This window comes from Peromyscus maniculatus, chromosome 2 (genome assembly GCF_049852395.1).
Source record: "Peromyscus maniculatus bairdii isolate BWxNUB_F1_BW_parent chromosome 2, HU_Pman_BW_mat_3.1, whole genome shotgun sequence".
NCBI classification, from domain to species: Eukaryota; Metazoa; Chordata; class Mammalia; order Rodentia; family Cricetidae; genus Peromyscus; species Peromyscus maniculatus.
The window spans coordinates 172197686-172221468 of record NC_134853.1 but is presented as its reverse complement, the minus strand read 5'-3'; the positions used below and the strand labels follow the sequence as shown (position 1 = coordinate 172221468).

The following is a 23783-nucleotide window of genomic DNA, read 5'->3' as shown; positions in this document are numbered from 1 at the left end:
AGATGTCAGATCCCAGGGAACTGGAGTTACAGACAGTTGTTAGCTGCCATGTGGGTGCTGGGAATTGAAACTGGGTCCTCTGGAAGAGCAGCCAGTGCTCTTAACCGCTGAGCCATCTCTCCAGCCCTGAGAAGACAATTAAAAAAGCTACCTTAATAGTGAAAGCAAAGAAGGCCTTACCAGCCTGCATCATGGTAGTGTCTGCACTGAGACTGAGACAGGCCACAGGACAAGACTGTGCTGTCACTTCAGGTGCATGGCTGGAGGACAGGGCAGCCTCAGGCCACAGTGCTGGGTTTTCAGCCCACCTTCTCTTCTTCATGTATTGTGTGACGTTTGCTTAGGAGATATGAACAAATGTCTAGTTACCCCAGATAAGACACTAAAACCTTTGCCCTGCAGGTCCCACCCCAGTTGTGGGGCCTCACAGGAGCTGCCTTTGAAAATTTCCAGGGGTGAGGTGTGGCCCCCCTGAATCAGCAGGACTGTGGGGAGGGGAAGGCACTGAGTGCCCAGAGTGCACTACAGGGGCAGGTGGGAAGGAAGGTGACAAGGTCAGCTGAAGCCTGGGAAGTGGCAAGGGCAGGAATCACCAGAGTGGATGGAGTCTGCAGATGGCTGCCCTGGGAAAAGGGACAGAGATCCAGTGACCTTTCCAAGTCCATCTTTCCGCTCCTGACCCAAGGTGGAGGTAAAGCAGAGGCCTGAGCTATGCATTTAAGTAGTCCTGGTAAGCCATGGTCCCACCCGCCACAGACCCATCCTTGCCTCTCCTGTAAAGTGGTCTGGCAAATTGGGAGTCTCCAGAAGTTGCCCTTCTGGCTGGCCCAAGCTTTAGGCTTTCTTTTCTCACAGTCTGAGTTCTGGGGCAATTCTAGTCCCCTGGGGTCCCTGTTTCACTAGTCTGAGAGTCAACGTGAGGAACAAAATTAGTCTTCAGAACACCTTCCTCTCCGCCAGGTTAGTTACAGTCACACCACCCTTCACCTCCCCCAGGAGGCATTTATACCTCAGGCCAATGGTCCCCAGAGCCTGAGAGCTCAGATTGGCCCTGAAGCCAACCAAGCCCAGGCCTGCTGAATGGCCTTGTCTGGCCTTCCCCATGGAAACCACATGAAGGCTCTCACCTGGGCACCTTTCCTCTTCTGCTTGCTGATCAACCCTGGGGCTTCCCCAGGTGGCCCTGTGTGGCGTGGGGGAAGGGCTGTAGCAGCCTGCTTCTCAATGGTGGTTTCTCCTGATCTGACCAGCCTGCATCATGGCAGTGTCTGCACTGAGACAGGCCACAGGACAAGACTGTGCTGTCACTTCAGGTGCATGGCTAGAGGACAGGGCAGCCTCAGGCCACAGTGCTGGGTTTTCAGCCCACCTTCTCTTCTTCATGTATTGTGTGACTTTTGTCTAGGAGACATGAGCAAATTAGTTACCCCAGATAGACCCCCCCCCAAAATGACACTATCTAGGTCTAGCTTAGAGAACTAGTGCATTTTTTGGGGTCACTTACAGAACATGAACAACTCAGTCAGCTGCATTAGTGAAAAGCCTACCCCCACATGAGTGACAGCTCAGGAAAGCCACATTCCTGGAGCTCTATGCTCTACTTGTAAACTTCTTGGCTGGCCAGCAAACCGCCTCTCCCCACTTATTACCGCTGCTTTTATAATCCTGAGAAGGGGCCGTGTGAACCATGGTGTGTTAGGATCTTCCCAGGACATCTCAATTTCCTTGATTCCCCTGGCCTCCAAAGCCCCTGTTCTCCCTCCAGGAGAGGTTGCTTTATTTGGGAGGAGAGAGCTGCACCACAGTCTCAGCGGGGAAACAGAGTGGTTCTACACAGGCAGGTGGCCTCCTGAAAACCTCGGTTCCTGAGCTAGGAGCAGCTGTCATGTGACCACAGGAACCCCATCACCGGTCCCTGGACAGCAGCGCTATTCTTTGTTGCCGGTGGTTGAGGCCCGGCATGAGACAATCATAGTTAAGCTCGTTGGCTGTAGCAGCAAGTGCCCACAGTCATAGACTGCTGTCCCAGCCCAGGGGCAGAACCTCCTCCTGCACACCAGACTGGCCATCTTACTCCCTGCTAGTGCAGGGAGAGCCTGGATTGAATTGAGAATGGCCCCCATAGGCTCATATATTTGCATCCTTAGTCCCCAGTTGAATTGTTTGGAAGGATTAGGACGTGTGGAGGAGGTTGTTGCTGGAGGTGGGCTTCGAGGTTTCAAAATATCCATTCCAGGCCCAGTCTCTCTCTCTGCCTAATGTCTGTGGATCAGGATATAAAGCTCTTAGTTACTGCTGTAGAGCCCTGATGATAATGGGCTAATCCTCTGAAATGGTAAGCAAGATCCCAATTAAATGCTTTCTTTTTAAATAAGAATTGCCTTGGTTAATGTGTCTCTTCAGAGCAATAGAACAGTAGCTAAGACACTAGGTCTGAACCATGCCATTGTGTCCTAGAGGCCCTCCCTGCTGTACCTGTGTAGAGCCTACAGAGTGAGCCTTGACTGCAGGGAAGGCCCAGGAGCCCACTAGGTGCATCCCTCCTTGACCAGGGTCTACTACCACCAGGAAGTGAATGCCTTTCTCTGTCTATTTTTTTTTTTTTTTTTTTTTTTTTTTTTTTGAGACAGGGTTTCCCTGTGTAGAGCTGACCTGGACCTCAGTCACTGTTGATGGGGGAATGTCTTTCTGTAGGGCTGCAAATATGTGTTGCTCTGATTGGTTGATAAATAAAGCCACTTGGCCTATGGCAAGGTAGCTTAGAGGCAGGCGGGAAATTCAAAGAGAGAGACAGGAAGAAGGCGAGTCGTGCGCACACGGGGCGGGGGAGGGGAGGAGGGAGGAGGGGACAACGATGGGACGGGGGACAGGACGCTAGGAGCTGCCCAAGGAGTAACATGTAATGGGACGCGGGTAAAGCCACAGAACATGTGGCGATAGGCAATACATAGATTAATAGTTATGGGCTAGTTTAAGATATAAGAGCTAGCTAGCAAAAGGCTTGAGCCATGGCCATGCAGTTATAATGAACATAAGCCTCTGTGTGTTTACTTGGGAGATGCGAGTGGGAGAGATTCGTCCCGAATGCCGGCAGGCCGGGACACAGGGAATCTTCCGACTACACACTGTAGTCCAGGTTGGCCTTGAAGTCAGAGATTCACCTGCCTCTCCCTCCCAAGCGCTGGGATGAAAGGCGTGCGCCACCATGGCTGGGCCCTTCCCCTGTTTGTTGACGCCTAGGCAAGAGGAGTCAAAGGGCACTGAGACGTGGCCACTGTTTGAGTTCACAGGTCTCTGCTGTGTTCCGAATGGAAGTCCCTCCCCTCCGGCTGTGTGTGAGGCAGTGGGGGCCAGGTTGAAGTCTCCCCACAATAGGTTCCCTCTCCAGGCAGCCCCTGCTTCCCGTGTCCTGCAGGTCCCACCCCTGTTGTTGTGGAGCCTTGCAGGAGCTGCCTTTGAAATGTTCTGGAATGGAGGGCATGAGGTGAGGTCCAGAGCGGGGAGGGGAAGGCACTGAGTGCCCGGAGGCCAGCACAGTTGGGAAGGAGAGTGACAAGGTCAGCTGGGGCCTGAGAAGTGTCAAGGGCAGGAATCGCCAGCGAGGCCACAGCCGAGGCCTAGGGTGTCAGCTCCAGAGCCTGGGCCTGTGTAAGAAGGTAGCCATATCTTGGTGTGTGCCTGGCCTGCCTCGGCACCCCAGCTGCCTAGTCAGCACCCCAGAGGGGAGCCTGAGCTCAGTCTGCCAAGGTAACCACTTGGCGGTACCTTGATGGAGGTGGTAGCTCAGTGCCTGCTCTGAGGGCTTAGGGACCTAGAAATCAAAGTGGGAATGGGAGAAAGGAGGAGTACACGTGGCTGGAGGGGAGACCCCCGATGGCGCTGTGGGTTTCAGGCTCCCTATCTCATTCCATAGTTTCCCTTGGAATTCCCCTACAAGCAGTCTCACCCCATCTGTGAGGACAGAGGTATCCTCTTACCTGCATAGGATAAATACGTGGATTGTTGGGACCTGGGTACCCTGTCAGATGTCTGTGCACATGAAGTAGGGCTTCCAGTAAACATGTATACATGGGGTTCCCATTGGACCAACCTGGGACAATATGACATAAATAATAACAGTCAGGGATCAGAGCCCTTGACACAGTGAGAGCTCAGGCAGTGCAGTGGGAACCGGAAGGAGGAGAATCTTCCTGCAGTGGATGGCCACCTTAGCTAAGGAGCCAGAATCTTTGTCTATCTTCCCCGGGCATCATAAAATTAAGAAGGGTGAAAGTGGGTAACAAGCAAGATGTTTCCAGCCTGAGGTATCACCCAACTTCATCCTGTCACAAACACAGGGAAAGGGGATGAGGCTGGTGGCCTGAGTTTAATCCCTGGGACCCACATGGTGTAAGGCAAGAACCAACTCCTGCAAGTTGTCCTGTGATCACTACATGTGTGCTGTGACACATGCTCACGTATACAACACACAAACACACACACACACACACACACACACACCATAAATCTAATAACATTTCTTTTAAAATAGGGAAAAAGGCAGAGAAAAGGCAAATGAAAAAAAAAAATCACACCAAAACAAGAATGTCCTAATACCACATTCATGCCCACTCTGGTGCAGCCCTGATTCCGTGAGGCAGCACCCACAGACCTGACTTGCAGATGAGCAGACCAAGGCTCCTCAGGACTTAGGAAGGACAGAGGGCTGGGGTGGGCCTGGCCTGTTCTGAGCTGGCTGGGAGTCTCAGGAGCAGGGCATAGAGCCTGAGGAGGCTGTTGTAGTGTCCCTGAGGTGCTAGAATACTGCGGGGAGCTGCGTATCATCAGGGCTGGCCTTTACACAGATAATCTTCTCCATGGTCGCTTCTGGGAGCTTCAGAGGCTCAGGGGGCTCCAAGTTGGGCAGTCACAGTAGGGGACCTTCTGCCACGAGGGTGTCTGCAAGGACAGTAGAAGAGGAAACAGCTGAGCAGCAAGGGAGAAAGACAAGGGTCTTCACTAGGGGGAGGGGTGGGAGGACAGAGTACCCCTGGAAGAAGATCCAGCACTTGGAGGGACTGCCTGGGCAGATGGGAAAGTTGCCCTGTCTGGCACTACTGATACCACTGTGCCCAACCCTACCCAGCACCATTCCAGCTTCATCTCTACTGTACAAACATCCTTATCAGTAGGGAGGAGCTGCAGGTGTTCAGTCCCTTATCCTGCTCAGGGATGCCAAAATCCCTGGTCGTCATGGTGCCACCACCACTGTTCCCTAATGAGAGCCATGGCAGGGGCCTTCTCAGTGGGTCTGGCTTTCCTGAACTCCCCTCCTTTGGGGCCAGGGCAGTGCAGGAGGGCCTGGGATAGCTCTAAATAGCTGAGCACAGGCCTTTACCTCATGAGCTGGGAAGCCAGATGCAGTCATGGGACCTAGGAGAAGTCTGAGGTGGGGGTTGGGAGGCATGGGGATAGAGAGGGGCTGCCACCTGGCCTCCAGGTTGGAGGAGGACCTTAGCTATCTTGCATCTGTGTGAGTCCTCGGTTCTGGGTTCCAGTAGAAAGTTTCTCAAATGTGGAAGTTGTCAGAATCAAAATAGAGGAAGCAGTGTTGAGCAGAAGGAGTGAATCTCCCCTCTCAGCATTACCCCAGAGCAACTACTGTAAACACGTGACCAATACAACGGCCTTTTATGGAAAACACTGCTGTGGGAAATCCACCCAGCCCCTGTGTGTTCAGCCCCAGGCTGGCGTCATTCTTGTTAGCAATCCTGTGGGCAAAGATTATTGCTCCATGACACAGGGGGTGGCGGGGTAACCTCACTCACTTTATCTTTTAAAGACTTCCCTAGCCTCAGTCTCCTTGAATATGGACACTGTTTACTGTTGTACATACGCATTCCCTTGGAATGCTCTGTCACTTCCAAATTCTTGGAGAACTGCTCTGCTTGTCATCAGGTTAACAAGATTTGGGGCAAAACGTGCAGAGAAAAGACACAAAGGAGACAACGGTAGGAGGGATCCTGGACGTCAAAACACGCAGGTGCTACGGAGCCACTGTGCAACCTTTCTTGCTCCTTGACAGAGTGTGGTCTTTGGTACCACCTGCTCCCAGCAGGTTGACTGAATCTCAGGGTCTTTTTTTTGCATGTGCATGCATGTGTGTGCCCATGTGTGAGCATGTGAACGTGTGTGTGTGTGTGTGTGTGTGTGTGTGTGTGTGTGTGTGTGTGTGTGTGTATGCCTGTGGAGGTCTGAAGTTGACTTTGGGTGTCTTCAATTGCCACTTTGTTTATAGAGTCAGGGGTTTCTTACTAAACCTATAACTCACCAATTCTGGCTCACCAGTGTAGCCAGATCACTTTAATGGGCCTGTCTCTGCCTCCTGAGTTTATGGATTACAGGTGGACACACCTGCTTGGATTTTACATGATTTCTGAGGATCTAAATTCCAGTTTTCACACTTATGAGGGAAGAGCTTTAACTATTGTACCATCTCCTCAGCCCTTAAATGTATGCATCTTTTACTCTAAAATATACTTTTAAATTTCATTTTATTGTTTTATATGTAAGGATGCTTGTCTACATGTATGCCTGTGTATCACGGAAATGCCTGGCACCCATGGAGGCGAGAAGAGGGCGTTGCATCCCCTGGAGTTTGAGAGGGTTGTGAGCCACCGGGTGGATTCTGGGAACCATGGGTCTTCTGGAAGAGCAACCAGTGCTCTGCACCACTGAGCCATCTTTTTAGCCTCTTTCTTTTTTTTTTTTAAAGAGAACTTTTGGTTTACAGTAAAGTAAACCACAAGGGCCAATGTTACACAGCTTTGCGCAAGTGTGAGAAAACATCTGAGAAAAACTCAGCAGAAAGATTTTCTTTGTCTTATAGTTTCAGAAACAGAAACCTGCCCACTTCAAGGCAGGGGAAGAGAGTGAAGGAGGGACCGGAGGTATATTCTTTTTTTGTGTGTGTGTTCTCTAGAATACCCATTTTCCCTTCCCCCCAATATAATATTTTTATTAATTATTTGGTAATTTCATACAATGCACCCAGATCACAATCACTCCGCATTCCTCTCAGGTCCATTCTCCTACTCTGCTCTCCATCACCCCCCCCAAAAAAAGAAATGAAAAGTCCAATCTGTGTTGCCCATGTACTCACTGGAGCATGGTCAAATTCCCAGTGGCCTGTCCCTTAAGGAAAACTGAGTCCTTCCCCACCTTTCCCGCTCACCCTATCAGAAGCCATCAGCCGTGAAGAGCTACACTTCAGCACTTTTATCACAGATTTTAAAGGCTCTCTTCAGTAACTTCATATCTGAACAGTTTTTTTTGGGGGACGGTGGGCAGAGGCTGTCCCAGAAGCCTTCAGCATCTCTCATTCTCAGTTATGAGTCTGTAGTCGCTGATACCACTACAGAAGAAGCTTCCCTGCCCATGGCAGCGGACAGCAGCACAGATCACATACACCAACATGGCTTCTGGTGGCCGCACGGACCATGGAAGCCTTCATCCAGGAGGTGAACCATTCTTCATCTTGGATATCTACTTGTTGCTTAGCGTCAGGGTGATTGTTGTGTCGGGGGCAGGACCTGTGGCCCCTACGGCAGAGCGAGCAGCAGTGGCTCCATGCTGTGGGCCAGGCCTGCAGGCCGAGTGGTGGCCCAGGACAGGCCGTACTCTGCAACAGCGTGCGCCTTTGCTTGCCCTGCTGGTACTTCCACACTGCTGCTGTGTCTCTGGTTCTGCTTCTCTCCACTGGGTGTGCGGCTCTGTTCCACCAGGGGACTATTTCCTCCAACCAAGCCCTCTTCTTACTGTGCACCCCCTCCCAACAAGGCCATTAAATTAGAGCTCCATCTATGGACTAATAATACTAAGTCAGAGCCCTCATGATCCCATCTTTTCAAGATTGCAGCCTGCTGAGGATCGAGACTTTAACCCAGTAACATGGAAGTGGTGCTGGGGACATCCCAGCCATAGTAACTGGGAAGAGATGGAAAGCTTCTGTGGGAGGGTCCTGTGAGAAGGGTGTGTTGGGAGGAGGGTCAATGGATCAAGCTCCCAGGTCCCCGAGGCTGAGGTTCCTAGGTTGGTCTGTCTATCAGCAAACTCAAGATGAACACCAAGGCCGGTTTTATGTTTGCAGTGACCTGGAAGACAGGCATACTTCCAAGGGTATACATAGGGCTGGGACAGCACAGAGGAGAGTCTGCGGTGTCCCTGGTTGCCTCTGTGGCTGGGGCTCTGATCTTGTGGGGTGGCCAACAGGAGCTCCTCCCAACACCGTCCCTAGTCTAACTGGTCTGGCCAGTCTGCCTCTGGAAGAGCTCAGAATTCTGGCTTCTGGGCTGGACGCCACCTGACCCTAGAATGGTTCTTTTCTGGTGTGGACAGAAGGCACTCACTTGGGAGACGTGCCACAGGACATGTGAAGGGCTCCGACAGGCCCAAGCAGAGCAAACAGGATGCTGGCAGGCCTTGCCCTTCCCCCTCCCTCTCCCTTGCTAAACCGTTAGATACATTCCTAAAGCCAGTCACCAAGGTCTATTTCCTTATTTAACCACTTCCTTTATGCCTGACTAAAACTTCAAGGTCCAACTATGAAAACACCAATGTCTAGAATTCATTTGGTTACACTGACTAACCTGTCCAATCAGGACTTACCAACTCACAGACTTCCCACTTTTCTCAATAAAACCGGCTCCTGCAGTCACGCTTGCTGCTGTCTGTCTGATACAGAGGCACCATCTCCTCCCAACTCTGACTTATCCCTCCAGGGTAATGATATCCCTTGTGCTGAGAATTTGGTGTCTGGGTGCGTCCTGTGTCAACTCCGAGGCCCCTTCATCACCCAAGTTCCTTCCTGAGGACTCTGTGCTGCATTTCTCTTTCGTTTTCACTTTTTGCTGATGGGCTGAGGAGGGTGTGTGTGAGGCCCAGAGCCCATGGGGCTCCTGGCCTGCAGTGTCTTGATCAGGAACATGGAACCTCTGCCAGGATGGGGGTCTTCACCCTGGAGCCAGGCCCCCACAGCCAACACCTTCAGGCTGGTGAGTCCCAGAGCCTTTTCCTGTCCCCAAACTCTGTCCTCCCAAGCCCAACTCCAGTCACAGCACAGATCACCCCAGCCATTTCCTGTCTCCAGACCGGCTATCTTGGCTCTGTCTGGGCTACTAGCTCACTGGGCTCTTTGTTGCTGGGTGTCTAGATCTCTGGAGATGATTGAGGACAACCTCATGTTGGGAGGTTACAGGCAGGAGCCCCTAGGGGGCTCCACTCACAGACACCTGCTGTGGCTCTCATTCTAGAGCAGGTGGTGGTGCCCTGGACATGGGGGTGGGCGGTGCAGAGACACTTTCGCTCAGCATTGGTTCTAGAAGAGGGCCCTGAACCTGAGGGAAACTCACGGGACTGCAGGACTGAGATTCTTGCCATTTTGGGCAGGTTCTCAGGGCATCCACCCCTATTTCCGTCTCCCGAGGTCCTTCATCACGGACCTCACCTCATTATCTGCTTCTTGTTTTCCTCTTCTCTCTGGTTGATGCGGGTATGAGAGGCTCCCCCACACTCCGGTTTCTCACCTGTGAAGGGGTCAAGCATCACTGGGGGCTAATATGGTCATTACTTTTTCTCCTTCGTGTGAACGAACCCTGTGCACTGATGGCTGCCTGGGTCTGGACAGGCAGGGCGACAAAGATCCTGGGACGTTTGAACCAGTGAAGTGGCTAGTGCTTCTGTTCCTACCACAGACCCACACTGTGCGGACACCATCCTGGGTGCCCCTGTGCCTGTATGTGTTTGGCTTTGCCCTTGTAAGGATGACCCTGTGCCTATCACAGCGTGCAAATGGAGTTGGCCTCACTCCTACAGAGTATGGCATTGGACCCATACACTGCATGCAGAGTTATCCTCAGTCCCTCAGCAGGAATCTTAAAAGTTCTTATTAATAAAACAAGCCTGAGGCCAGTTATTGGGGTCAATGCTGGTAGATCAGAGAGACAGAACAGGCCACATCTATCTCACTTTGCCAATTCCTCAGCTGGTTTTGTTTCCTCAGACTGGAGGCCTCTGAGTCCTCATCCATAATGAATCTCAGCTGAACTGTGTTGCTCCAAAGCCAGCCAAATGCTTAACCAGGCCAAATGCTTAACCAGGCCAAATGCTTAACCAGCCAAATGCCTATCAGTGTACATTGGAGATGGCCTCACCCTTACAGAAGGTGAATCTCTATACCCACACACAGTGCCCTCATGGGGTCAGCCTCACTCCTACAGTGACCCTGTACCTATTCACACAATTCCCATGAAGAGTTGGCTCAGGTCTAGAAAGAGACAGAAGATCGCTCATTCACTTTGATGAGGATACTGAGATTCCAAGAGCCACCACGTCATTCTGCTGGATGCCAGAGCCTACCAACTCCACATTTCCAGGGCGGTGTTGGGGAGTCCAGCTTCCTGGGGTAGGGAAAAACAGAGGCAAGGAGGATTTAGACTTAGTTAAGACCCAGGTCCTGGGCCTCCAACCATCCTGTAACCCATTCAGTCCTAGACACAGGCCAGAGCTTAAACAGTTGTGCCGTGTCTGGCTTCCCCTGCTGGACAAAGTTGGTATCACATGTGTCTGCCCGGAGCCTCTAGTAGAGGAGCATGTGGTGGGAGCCCCTGGCAGACAGGCCGTGCAGAAGGCAGGCCCGGCGCACCGGGACAGCCGGAGGATGGGTGCTCTCACCCCCTGTCTCTGATGGCAGACATGGGCCTAGTGACCTGGCGGGAGTGCTCCAGCCGGGAGGACACTGTGTGCCGCTGCAGTCCAGGCTACTTCTGTGAGACCCAGGAGGGGGACCACTGTTCTACATGCCTGCCGCACACCACCTGCCCCCGGGGACAGAGGGTCCTGAAGAGAGGTGAGCTAGCCGAATGCAGGTTCCTCCTTTGAGGCCATTCTTGTCCCATGGCCCCTGCTGCCTGGTGTCCAGAAACCCTCCAGCTGAGGGATCTCAGAAGGAGCAGAAACCTTGGCCACCCTAGGCCACCCACCCCAGACAAGACCTGGGGTCAAGAGAGGAGAGAGGTCTATAGGCTGACAGGTGAAGGGAGGTGAGGCAGTAGATCAGGGAGGGCGAGAGGAGAGGGTAGCAAAGGGCACCAAAGGCAGAGGAGGGGGAGCTGGGGAAGACATCAAAATAAAGACAGGAGGGGGCAGGGTCAGGGGATGACAGGAGAAGCACAGACCAGGGGCAGGGGCGGGGGCAGGCAGGAGAGGGCCAGTCTTGCTTCAGCTTCTTCCTTGACCTGATAACTTTGTTACAGTGTTACGGGGGTGGGGGGCGGGCAGGGAACTGGAGCCTTCCCAGGTATCATTGCTGGAGGTATTTGAGTTGGTGGAGGAGGTCCCAACGAGATGAAGGACTCAACTCCTTTAGTCCATGCTGAGCTTTGCATGTTTCCAAGAACCATGCAGCCTCTGGCTTGGTGCCTGAGCAGCAAGGCTTAAGCCTGGGTTTCTCTGGCAGGGGCAGAAACAAGAGAACACTGTCAAGTTTCCAGTCACCGAGGTTGGGCTTGCTGTGACTGAGGAGGAGACAGCTTTCAACCCTGTGAATTCTGGATGACAAGACACCTAAGAGGCCCTGGAGGGAAACTTCCATATGCCTGCGGAGTATGGCTGCAGCCCTGGGCTGCTCCAGCATCATACTGCAGCAGAGATGTAGTCATGGCTCAGGGTCTAAGAGTTGCTTTGTCATTCTTAGTGTCTAATTTAATTCAGGGGCCTCTACATTTTCCCATCTGCTCGCATGGGTCCCTCCCTCTAAATCCAGGGAGATGGTGACTCAGAACCCCTAGTATCAATGACAGCCAGTCCAGTCCTGTGCATTTACCTGCCTGGGTCTAGCTTGACTTAATACACCATGACCTGCATGGTCTGTTTTTCCCTAATACTCTCACAGAAAAATGTAGAGGCAAAGAGCTGGGCATGGTTGCACACGCCTTTAATAACAGTAGTCAGGAGGCAGAGATTATTGGAGGAGAGAGAGAGAGAGAGAGAGAGAGAGAGAGAGAGAGAGAGAGAGAGAGAGAAAGAGGATCTCTATGAGTTCAAGGCCAACTTTGTGGTATTGTATTCCCCCAAATATTGTGCATGCTAATAAACTTATCTGGGGTCAGAGACAGAACAGCCACAATATTAAACATGAGGACAGGCAGTGGCAGCACCGCCTTTAATCCTAGTATTCCAGAGACAGAAATCCATGTGTTCAAGGATACAGCCAAGCATGGTGACTCACGCCTTTAATCCCAGAAAGCCAGCCTTTAATCCCAGGGAGTGGTGGTAGAAAGCAGAAAGATATATAAGGCGTGAAGACCAGAAACTAGAACATTTGGCTGGTTAAGCTTTTAGCTGGTTAAGCTTCAGGCTTTCGAGCAGCAGTTCAGCTGAGAGACATTGGGATGAGGACACAGAAGCTTCTAGTCTGAGAAAACAGGACCAGCTGAGAAGTTGGCCAGGTGAGGTTAGCTGTGGCTCATTCTGTCTCTCTGATCTTCCAGTATTCACCCCAATAACTGGCCCCAGGTTTAATCTTATTAATAAGAACTGTTAAGATTCATGCTACACAACTTTGTCCACATAGTGAGTTCTAGGAAAGCCAAGGCTTCATAGAGAAACCCTGTTTCAAAAACAAAACAAAATGTAGAAGTAAAACCATTAGAGGACAATAAGAATCCTTATTGACCACTGACCCTGTGGTGTCAGTGTTGGTTAAGTAGCGGTGCTCGTGGCTGGCTGCCACCTGCGGCGGCCATGCTGACAAAAGAGAGCGCTAGATGTTGCAATGCGGAAGAATCACAAACCATGGTTACCTTTCCAGAGCTTTTATTGGGAGAGAGAGAGAGAGAGAGAGAGAGAGAGAGAGAGAGAGAGAGAGAGAGCGCACAGGGGGGGGGAATACGGAAGGAGAGAGTGCGGAAAGAAAGAGCACAGAGAGGGCACCCCTGCTTTTTAAGCTGGGACGCCATCGCAGGCTGGTGACATAATTAAGAACATAATCCTTACAGTCAGTGCCATGGCTGGATTGTAATACACCTGGTTTGAATGAAGTCACTTTTGTCCTGACCATTTTTTTTTAAAGTCCCCCCTTCTGACACAATTTGTGGAAATCAGTTGGTCTTCTGTAACCCAGGACCATGCTCTGTTCTTGAAATCCTAGTAAATGCCTACTCTGCAGTCCTTGGCCTGTCTGCGTCTGTCTTCACTCCAAGGGTATCCAATGAGTTGGACCATAGACACTGGATCTATGTTAGTCTGGAACAGCACCTAATAACGGAGCTCCAATTAATGAAACAAACATCTGAATAAGTAGGAAACAGAGCCCCAGGGCACAGGCACAAAGAACGCTGAGCAAGGCTTGAACATTGACAGATGCGCAGACTGAAGACCTTGGGACGAGGTGGGGGCAGAGTCTGAAGATCACTGCTTTCTTTCCTGCCATCCCAGAGTGCTTCCGACCCTACTCCCCAGTAGCTCACTACACTTGGCAGAGGCTGAGCTCATATATGTTTGTGTGGACCCATGCCTTAGTGCTCTTTGGCCTGGATCCCTGAGGCTTTGGCAGGCTCCGGGGACACACAGCATGGAGCCATTACAGGTGTATCCCAGGGATACTATCGTCCCCAAGCCACACTTATGTGGGTTGTCAGCAAAGTGCATTGGGAGCCCATGGGATGTTCTGTTTTTGTAGTCAGCCACCCACAACAGGATGCCAGTCCCAAGCATGTGTGTTTATTCTGATGATCTGATGGGTTACACCTGGAGCCTCAGTTACATAGGAGAATATGCTTCTAGGGAGAGTAAATCCTAGACACACACACACACACACACACACACACACACACACACACCAGCAGCCAGGAGTGTGCAATTTGTATGTGAACCAACCAACCCAGGCCTGGTCTTCAGCTTGTGACCCCAATGCCAGTCAGCTGGGATTGGTCCCTGTGCCACAGTGTCCTGGAAACCATCTGTACCAACCAAGCCTAGGCCTGCTCACTGGCCTTGTCTGGCCTTTCCCATGGAAACCATATAAAGGTTCTCATCCATGGGTTGTATGATGGGTTGAAAGAAAATGGCAGAAAGTAGCCACATTCTTCTAAGAACTCGGGAGCTTCTAAGCCACATTCTAAAATTCTTCTCCTCTGAAACTGCTTGAGACAGACCCCCACAGTTCAAATCACACTCAGCACCACTGTCTTCCATGCTCCTACTGGTATGGCCCATTAGGCTGCACTTGAAGCATTCCACTGCTTCCTTAACCCAGAGTCCACATTCCTCCAAACAAAAGCATGGTCAGGCCTGTCACAGAAATACCCCAGGCCCTGGTACCAACTCTACCTTAGGGTTTCTATTGCTGTGAAGAGACACCATGGCCACAACAAATCTTATGAAGAAAAACACTTAACTGGGGCTGACTTACAGTTTCAGAGGTTTAGTCCATTATCATCATGGAAAGAAGCATGGCAGCATGCAGGCAGACATGGTGCTGGAGAAGTAGCTGAGAGTTCTACATCTTGATCTGCAGGCAACAGGAAGTGGACTGTCCCACAATGGGCATAGCTTGAGCATATATGAGATCTCAAAGCCCGCCCCCACAGTGACACACTTCCTCCAACAAGGCCACATCTGCTCCAATAAGGCCACACCTCCTAATAGTGCCATTCCCTATAATCAAGCATTCAAACACGTGAGTGTATGGGGGCCATACCACACCACCACAGAAGGTTCTTACCCATGGGTATTATGGTGGTTTTAAAGGAAATGGCCCCCATAGGCTCATAGGAAGTGGCTCTATTAGGAGATAGAAGTGGACTTGTTAGAGTAGGTGTGGCCTTGTTGGAGGAAGTGTGTCACCAGGGATAGACTTTGAGGTCTCAGATGGTCAAGCAAGGTCCCGTGTGGCATTTTTCTGTTACCTGCTGATCTGGATGTAGAACTCTCAGCTCCTCCTACAGTACCATGTCTGCCTGCACATCACAGTGCTTCATGCCATAACAGTAATGGTCTAAACCCCTGAAACTGTAAGTCAGTCCCAATTAAATGTTTTCCTTTATAAGAGTTGTCTTTAATCCCAGCACTTGGGAGGCAGAGCCAGGCAGATCTCTGTGAGTTCGAGGCCAGTCTGGTCTACAGAGCAAGATCCAGGACAGGTACCAAAACTACACAGAGAAACCCTTTCTCGAAAAACAAAACAAAACAAAACACACAAAAAAGAGCTGCTGTGGTCATTGTGTCTTTTCACAGCAATGGAACACTGAACCTGCTTCTTTTATTTTTTGACCAACTTTGGGGCTTCCCCAGGTGGGCCTGTGTGGCATGGTGTAGGGGCTTTAACAAGCTTGCTTCTCAGTGGTGGTTTGCTCTGATCTGTGGCCTTGCCAGCCTGCCTCATGGTAATACCTGCATGTGACATAGGCCATAGAACAAGAGTATACTGCTTTATCAGGCAGATGTCTAGAGGTCTGGGAAACTTTAGGCCACAGTGCTGGATTATCAGCCCAGCTTTCCTTCTTCATGGATTGTGTGACATTTGCTGGGGAGATGTGAGCAAATATAACCACTGACAATAACTAAAGAAATGAAATCACTGAAACTCAATGAAACCAGTGAGTTTCTTGTATTTCTATCAACTCAAAGGCAGCTCTGTACCACAAAAAAATCCAACAGCCTGGGTGATGATTCACAAAAGCTTCATCTCTAGAGCTATTTTTACAACCTAAATGCAGCTTAATGGGTAGAGATAATCCACTTCCTAGATGACATTACTATTTCTACAATCTTGGGGAGGGGCTTTCTGAATCCTTTCCGTTTCAGGAACTTCCTCTGAGCCTTGTAAGTTTCCCTTACTGTCAGAGTTTCAAGAACTTCTCTGCCCTCTAGAAGGGACATTTTCAAATGGGAATAAATAGCTACACAATAGCATTCCTGTGGGTAGGGCTCCTACAATATCCCTTGACCTATAGAAAACTAAAATGACATCTTTTTTTTTTTTGAGCTGAGGATCGAACCCAGGACCTTGCGCTTGCTAGGCAAGCACTCTACTACTGAGCTAAATCCCCAAGCCCCTTCAACATCTTTTTTTTATTTGTTTCTTTTGTTTGTTTGTTTGAGATAGGGTCTCTCTCTTGTTGGTTCTGTCTGTCCTAGAACTTACTATATAGACCAGGCTGGCCTTGAACTTACAGAGATCCACCTGCATCTTCTTCATGTGTGCACCACTACTCCCAGCCCTGAAGTGAGGTCTTATTTGTGTGGGGCTGAGTCATACTCTTACATTCAGCAGCTGCACAGTGGATCAGTGTTAGGAGTACAAAGGCCCTTGCACCCACAGGTCACCAGGAAAAGCAGGAATGTTAAGCATGCAGGACTATCCTCTCAAGGGAAAGGATATATATGTTGCAAGATATATGATTATACTGTGAAGGTGTCTGTTTTACCTCACCCACTTAAAGCTCCTTTTGATTGGTTTAACAAAGAGCTGAATGGCCAATAGCTAGGCAGGAGGGGATAGGTGGGACTTCTGTGGAGAGAGAACATTTTGGGGAAGAATCTGAGAGGCAGGGGAAGTTGGACATACTGTACTGAGGAGAGGTAACAAGCCATGTGGCAGAACATAGATTAACATAAATGGATTAAGTTTTAAGTGCTAGTTGGGAGCAAGCCTAAGCTAAGGCTAAGCTTTCATATTTCATAAGAAGTTTCTGTGTCATTATTTGGGAGCTGGCAGTCCAAAGAAAGTCCCATTACACACAAAACATGTTTTTCTATCCAGAAGGATGGGAATTGGAGGTGATTAACAGCCTGAAGATCTGCATTATCAGTAGGATTGGGCCATATCAAGCTTCCACAACCAGGGCCAGGAGTGGCTGGTAGTCAAATGCCCCTTACATTGTCTGTATAGCCAGGGGCTCCCTCAAGCTCCTACAACCAGGACTAGAGGTGGCTAACAGCCCCAATGACCTCTATGCTAGCTGTATGACCAAGACCACACCAGATCCTTCTCTAGGCTCTTAAGTTAATACAGGTAGCCTATCTCTAAAACCCATTTTCTTGGAAAGAAGTGACATGGATTTTGAGTTGAATTTCAATGTAATTATGTCTTCTGTGCAACAGGAATTGTATTATACCAGGAAACTTTTCCAAATTGTGTTTAAATATGCTGGCAATAAACTGCCTGGCACCAGACTGCAGAGTCTGATTCAGCCTAAGTCAGGATGAACTGAATTTTCATTCTCACCTCTTCACAGATCATGTGGTTGCCAATCATGATGCCTGCAGCCCCTAACTCCCCCAGGTCTGCCAAACTACCATGATTTGGTCAAAAATGGCAGTCTGGAGCGTGACCTTTGAGGGCTATTTGACCTCTGACATCTCCAGATAAAAGAGGCAGGCTTCTCTTGGACTTTCCCTCTACTTTTGCAATGTGAGCCAAGGATGGTGTGTTGGTTTGAATAAGAATAGCCTTGGGTTGGGGATTTAGCTCAGTGGTAGGCAAGCGCAAGGCCCTGGGTTCGATCCTCAGCTCAAAAAAAAATAATAGCCTCATAGGATCATATATTTGAATGTTTACTCACCAGGGAGTGACTATTTGAAAGAATTAGAAGGATAGGTGTGGCCTTGCTGGAGGAAGTATTCCACAGAGGGTGAGCTCGCTCGCTCTCTCTCTCTCTCTCTCTCTCTCTCTCTCTCTCTCTCTCTCTCTCTCTCTCTCTCCCCCCTCTCTCTCTCCCCCTCTCCCTGCCTAACGATCAGGATATAGCTCTCAGCTACTGCACCAGTGTCTGCCTGCATACTGCCATTATCTCATCCATGATGAAAATGGACTAAACCTCTACAACTGTAAGCAAGTTCTCCATTAAATGCTTTCTTTCATAATAGTTGCCTTGGTCATGGTGTCTTCTCACAGCAATACAACAGTGATGTAAAATAGATGGATTCTCCTTCTTCTACCCAACCACTGTTCAGGGACATTGCTGAGGGTTGTGTTTGCCTGATAACTCTTGAGGAACCTCTACATCACCCTGTTTGTGGGCAACACACACACACACACACACACACACACACACACACACACACACACACACACACACAGGCTCCAGTCTGCTATGCCACAAGCAATTATACCCTATCCCTTGCACTTATGCCCTGAGTCTCATATTTTCTGATAACAGTGAAGAGTGATAGCTAGCTTGCTCATTTCCAGGCTAGAAAATGCTTTGTAGAAGACACATACTTCCCTGCCCCCAGCATCCACCTGGCCATTGCTGGGCTCTGGCCAATGCCATGTGCCCCAGCTCTGCTCTGCCAGGAGAAAGGCGTGTTCTGAGTGCCATGGCTCCCGTAGCCTGGATCTTAGCAAGAAGCAAGCACCAGGAGCAGAGCTCCACCCTTCTGACACACAGGAGCAGGAGGTAGAACTTGGTTGCTGGGATCAACTGGTTTAGGTTGTCACTGTAGCACACCCAATGAAAGCGGACACAGTTGATGGATTAAGGTTTACAGGCAGATAAACCCAGCTGCCTCTGAGGCTGGTACTTCTTTACTTGAATATTGTTTAATTCCATGTGTTATTAATATTTGTGAGAGGTCAAGAATATACCACTCTGACTTTGCTGGTTTGGCATAAGAACCAATAAAAGCAGAAGCTAAAATGATCATCCAAAGAGGCCCTCCTTACCCCGGAGGAAAACACCACAACCCTGCCCTCGAGGGTGAAGAAGTCAGCAGTCCTGATAGAATTCTGAAGCTATCCTGTTCAAACAATTCACAGGTTTGCCTCCACACAGAATCGACACACCTCCCCTCAGCTTACAATCATTCTTTGTCCTGTGTAGCACACAGGAGTGGCCTCATGTTTCCAAGGCTTCACATCCTTAGTTTAGGAACCTCTGTTTCATAAAACTTGGAGCAAAAACTCTACAGTGCTTTCATCCTGTTGATCTGTCATACCACATTTTAATTCCCAGGTCCATCTAGGACCCCATGAGGATGGAGGTGAGGTGAGGTTCTGCCACACTCTGTAGGTGTGTGTGTGTGTGTGTGTGTGTGTGTGTGTGTGTGTGTGTGTGTGAGTTGCCTCATGGAGCAGGCCTTCCTGGGAAGGACCCTGTGCTCCTGTACCCCTGAAGAGCACGCAGAGGAGCCCCACCTCTGGCTTTCTTCTGGTGGTGCACCTGGAACCAGTGGCCATTCTCTACAGACCAGCTCCTCCTCTGGGTTCTGCTTTTTCCTTTCCTTTCCTTTCTGTACGTATGTTGGTGCACCTGTGCGTGCCGGTGGAGGCCAGTCTTCCTCAGTCCTTCTCCATCTTATTTCTTGAGACAAGGTCTATTACTGAATACGGAGTTCACTGGTTCAGTAGACTGGCTGGCCAGTGAGCTCCAGAGATGCCATGTCTTTGCTTCCCCAGCACTAAGATTACAGACATCTGCCTCTTTACTGGGTCACCTCCCCAGCCCTATTCTTGTGTTTAGAGTGTTTTGCCTGCATACATGTTTCTGCACCATGTGCATGCCTAGTAACTAAGGAGGGCATCAAAGGCCCTAGAAATGGAGTTACAAAGGGTTGTGAGGCACTGTGGGGATGCTGAGAACCAAACTGTGGGTCCTCTGGAAGAGCAGCTAGTGCCATCTCTCCAGCCCCTCACCTCTACTCCTTTTGACATGGTAACATGGTTCCTGACTTGCTGACTTCTGCCTCACCACTTTTGGGTATCATGATGATTCTCTTCCTTTCCCAGCCTCTGCATTCGTTTGTGGGCTTGGGGATAGAGCCAGTTCCAGGAGCAAAAGACCTACTGCCTGATTGGTCAGGCTGCCCAAGTGGTGCCCAACTCCAGTCAAGCAGGGCCTGAACTTGGCAGTGGAAGCTCACATCACAGGGCTTAGTGAGGAAAGGCCGGGGCACATTGCTGTGAGCTTCTGCTTATCTCCTTCGGGTTGTTTTACTCTCGAGTCCATGGTTTAAAAGCTGACATAAACACAGCAGGAAACGTACTTTAGGACGAAAGCCAATACATTTTTGAGAAAATGCGACACTCTGGGAATTTTCAAAGCAGGAACCCAAGCTCTGGAAAGGCTGGTCCTTTCCTGTAATTAAGTGCCGCTGCCCTACTGTTCCTCACACTGGTGACACGTGAGTTCGGGTCTCTGCTTCAACTCCAGCGCCACTGCCTTGAAGCACTTGTACGTGCCACCCAACGCGAGCTGACAGCCCCACGAACGCATCCTGCGCAGGCGCACCGCTTGCGGAAGTCCGTCGAGCTGCCCCTGCTACGCCATTGGCCAACGGGCTCATGCATATGCAAATAAGCAACCCAGTTCCTCCCCAACGTAGGCGGACGGATCTTCAGCGAGGGGTGGGAGGGAGGGAGTTCTGGGCCATCCGGGGCGGGGTCTGGGGCGGGACAAGGGCGTGGCCCGGCGGACCCCAGGGGATAGTGCCGCCCTCCTTGACTGGGCGAAGCGGCGGAGTGCTCCCAACCGAGGTTCCGCGGGGCCCGGAGCAGAAAGGGACCGAGGAAACCATGAGTGCGGTGGACCTTAGTCGCGTGGGCGCGTGTGTCTTGAAGCATGCAGTGACAGGGGAGGTGAGGCCTGACCGTCGCAGGGCGGAGAACGTATCCCAGCACCTGCCCCGGTGTCCTGCCTACTCACATGGGCTAGAATGCGGGTCCTGAGGGGTCCCATGGGTTCGCATGCTGGGCGTGGGTATAGCTGGTGGCTCACAGAGCAGGAGGACCAGTGGGCACTGCGGGACACGTGGGGCTGCAGGACCTAAGGAAATGAGCCCACGGCCCCTGACAGCTCCATTCTTCAGGCCGTGGAGCTGCGGAGCCTTTGGCAGGATAAAGCTTGTGTGGTGGCCGGTCTGCGACGCTTCGGCTGCATAGTGTGCCGTTGGATCGCCCAGGACCTCAGCAACCTCCGGAGCTTCCTGGATCAAAACGATGTGCGCCTAGTGGGCGTGGGGCCTGAGGCCCTGGGCCTGCAGGAATTCCTGGATGGTGGCTACTTCTCAGGAGGTGCGACTCTTCCCGGACTCAGAACCTTGGCTGGCCTCTCCGCCAAGCCCTGTCCATCCCTTTCCAGGCCCAGCAGGAACATATTCCTATGTCAGCGCTCTCCGCTCTCCCTGCCCTTCCTCCAGCCTGTGCATTGGCGCCTAGACCTAGTGGCAAAGTCCCAGTGAGTTTTGCCCTTCCCGTTTAAGCAGTGCTGACATTCAATCCCTCCTTGCTCCTCTTGGCTTGGTTGGGTTGAGCTGGACACCGTAAGTGGAGGGGACAGATGGCAGAATGTGGGAGGCCTGGACACATGCCTGTGGCTTTCCTTTCTAGAACTCTACCTTGATGAGAGCAAGCAGTTCTACAAGGAGCTGGGCTTCAAGCGGTAAGTGTGACTGAGGGGGCATGAGACTAGCCAGGGACAGGACAGAGTGGCCGCTGCTCTGTTGTTCTGCATCTTCTTGCTACCACCTTCTGCTGTGCTGTTGAGTCTGTCCCCCGGAAACTGACTCTGGTGGCTTGGGCAGTTTCAGCTAGCCCTTCTTTGGGGTCTTCTCATGGTCCAAGCCAGGCCTGCCCTCAGCAGTCTGCAATTTCATAAACAGGAGGGACCTTGGAGCCCAGTGCCTTAGTCATGGCCCATTTCAGTCCTCTGTTGCCACAGACTGTCTGTCATGATGGGCAGTGCCGACTGAGCCAGATCCCTGGGCACACCCAGCGTGGAGCTCAGTCCTCACTTTCCACCACCTCTCCTGGGCCTCAGGTCAGCTGTATTCAGCCTGGGGCTGGCTCCCGATGCTTCTGTAGATGTTCCTGGTTAGGCTGGTTGCTGGTCTGGCTGAGCCCTTGGTAAGATAAGTGGGTGGGGCAGGACACTGGAGTAGGTGTGGGTGCTTGTGTTTCTCCAGAATCTGGACTAGGGACCCTGTGTCTTTGTAGGTACAACAGCTTAAGCATCCTGCCAGCTGCCCTGGGAAAACCTGTGCGTGATGTAGCCTCCAAGGTCTGTGGTGGTCAAGATCATATAGGATTAGAGCATGGTGGGAGTCCCTGGGGACTTCCCTATGGGACTGACCTGGGCCCTGTTCCTGTCTTTCTAGGCTAAGGCTGTTGGCATCCAGGGGAACCTGTCTGGTGACCTACTGCAGAGCGGAGGGCTGCTGGTGGTCAGCAAGGGTGGGTCAGGGCAGGCATAGGACTCCATCTTGCCCATCTTGGTGGTCCATGTCCTCACAGCCCCCGCCCCCCAGCTCTTGTATACCTGGGTGTGAGGCTGGGGGCTGCTTGGCTTGGTTAGTGGATTACCCTCTCTCTTCCTAGCACACGGGTGTAGGATACAAGCAACTTGCCTGCCTGCCTGTGGCTACAGGTGGTGACAAAGTACTGCTACACTTCATCCAGAAGTCCCCAGGAGACTATGTTCCCCAAGAGAACATCCTGAAAGCCCTGGGTATCTCTGCAGAGGTCTGCTCCAGCAAGCCACCCCAGGTGAGTAGAGGCCTTGGGGAACACTGCTTGTTACCCAGCCCCAAGTATGTGTGCATGGGTTAGACTGTTTCCTGTGTCCAGCATGCCTCCTTCCCTATTCGATCAGTGGGTGGGCACCACTGATCTTGGCCTCTGAGGAATATGACCAGACTGACAGGGTCCCTGTTTTCCCTACAGTGTGATGAAGAGGTGTGTGGGAGGTGATGCCTGGCCTCTGAGGACTTGGAGGCATCAACAACCTTGGATGTATTTGGAAAGAATCACTGTGGAGCCACTGGGACAGGATACTGGACATTGTCTCATCCTGAACAGCAATGAGCTATTAAAGTGCTTGTCCCGGGCAGTGAGTGTCCTCACTGCTTCCCCACTTTGCATCCTCTGTAGTTCCTACTATACTGTTGGTCCCTCAGGTAGGAGGGATGTCCAAGGGTCATCTTCCTGGAGGACAGACTTCAGGCTTTGGTTATGGGACCCTGGGCAACAGCGTCATTTCCTTCAAAGGCTGCCTAACATTGTAGCCCACTTTGTTGGGGGATGTGGACTAGGACTCTGGCCCCAGCCCCACATGGAGCCCAGTTGCGGGGAATTGGGAGGCAGGTGTCTGCTTGTGTCTGTGGTGGAGGTTGGTGGCTGAGTGGGTTCAGGGAAGAGGTGGCAGATGAAGACTGAGGAACCATTTCCAGAGCCAGAAACCCTTTCCTGATCAGAGTGGCTGGTGCTGTCCTGGAAGAAGCCTGGTCTGGCTGAGCATATGTTTCCCCAGGGTCCTAAGGTCTGAGCAGAACTACAGACACCCTACCATCTCAGGTCTCCCCTTCTCACGGGCTCTTCCCTCTAGGTGGGCTCTGATGACCAGCTTAGCACTTTCCAAGTCCAAACCAGGGTGACTGCAGTATTCACCTTGCTGTCCTCCCTCTATCCAGGGATCATCTGTAAACAGTTAGCAGGTAATGCCCCCTTTGCCATCTAGACCATCTCTGGCTTCCACATTCCACCTGCTGCTCCCCATGTCTTGAGGTCCCTCTGCCAGGTACTGACATGAGTCACTAGGATATAGGTCAGGTCCAGTCCTGGAAGCCCAATCAACTGAACTGTAGACCCAGAGGGTGACCTTGAGTGGCATCCTGGTCTCTTCAGGGTTCTTAGCACCAGGATTCTGGGAGGCTGGTCAGGAACCCTTCTCCCTCAGCTGTAATTCTCCCCCTGGCCACAGCTGCTTCCACCTGACCACCCACCTGGCTCCTACATGAGCAATGCAAAG

At 51.2% G+C, this 23783-nt stretch overlaps 2 protein-coding genes across 3 annotated transcripts; both read left to right on the top strand.

Annotated features, from left to right (window-relative positions):
* The first annotated feature begins 8638 nt into the window (after positions 1 to 8638).
* On the top strand, positions 8639 to 11604 carry Tnfrsf14 (TNF receptor superfamily member 14). Its single transcript, XM_076563644.1, has 4 exons — positions 8639 to 9287; positions 9732 to 9794; positions 10549 to 10885; positions 11463 to 11604. Exons 1-4 carry the CDS (start codon positions 8928 to 8930, stop codon positions 11591 to 11593), a joined length of 891 nt encoding a protein of 296 aa, XP_076419759.1. The 5' UTR covers positions 8639 to 8927; the 3' UTR covers positions 11594 to 11604.
* Positions 11605 to 20436: 8832 nt separating this feature from the next.
* Prxl2b (peroxiredoxin like 2B) lies at positions 20437 to 22896 on the top strand. Of its 2 annotated transcripts, none has more exons than XR_006069734.2 (7): positions 20437 to 20617; positions 20848 to 21052; positions 21368 to 21419; positions 21974 to 22037; positions 22135 to 22210; positions 22355 to 22522; positions 22700 to 22730. XR_006069734.2 is itself a non-coding variant. In XM_006992397.4 (7 exons), the coding sequence occupies exons 1-7, from the start codon at positions 20555 to 20557 to the stop codon at positions 22724 to 22726; spliced, it is 606 nt and encodes a 201-aa protein (XP_006992459.1). In that variant the 5' UTR covers positions 20441 to 20554; the 3' UTR covers positions 22727 to 22896. The 2 variants fall into 2 exon arrangements, 1 of the variants encoding a protein (XP_006992459.1); XM_006992397.4 differs by having other exon boundaries at positions 20441 to 20617; positions 22404 to 22522; positions 22700 to 22896.
* Positions 22897 to 23783: the final 887 nt, after the last annotated feature.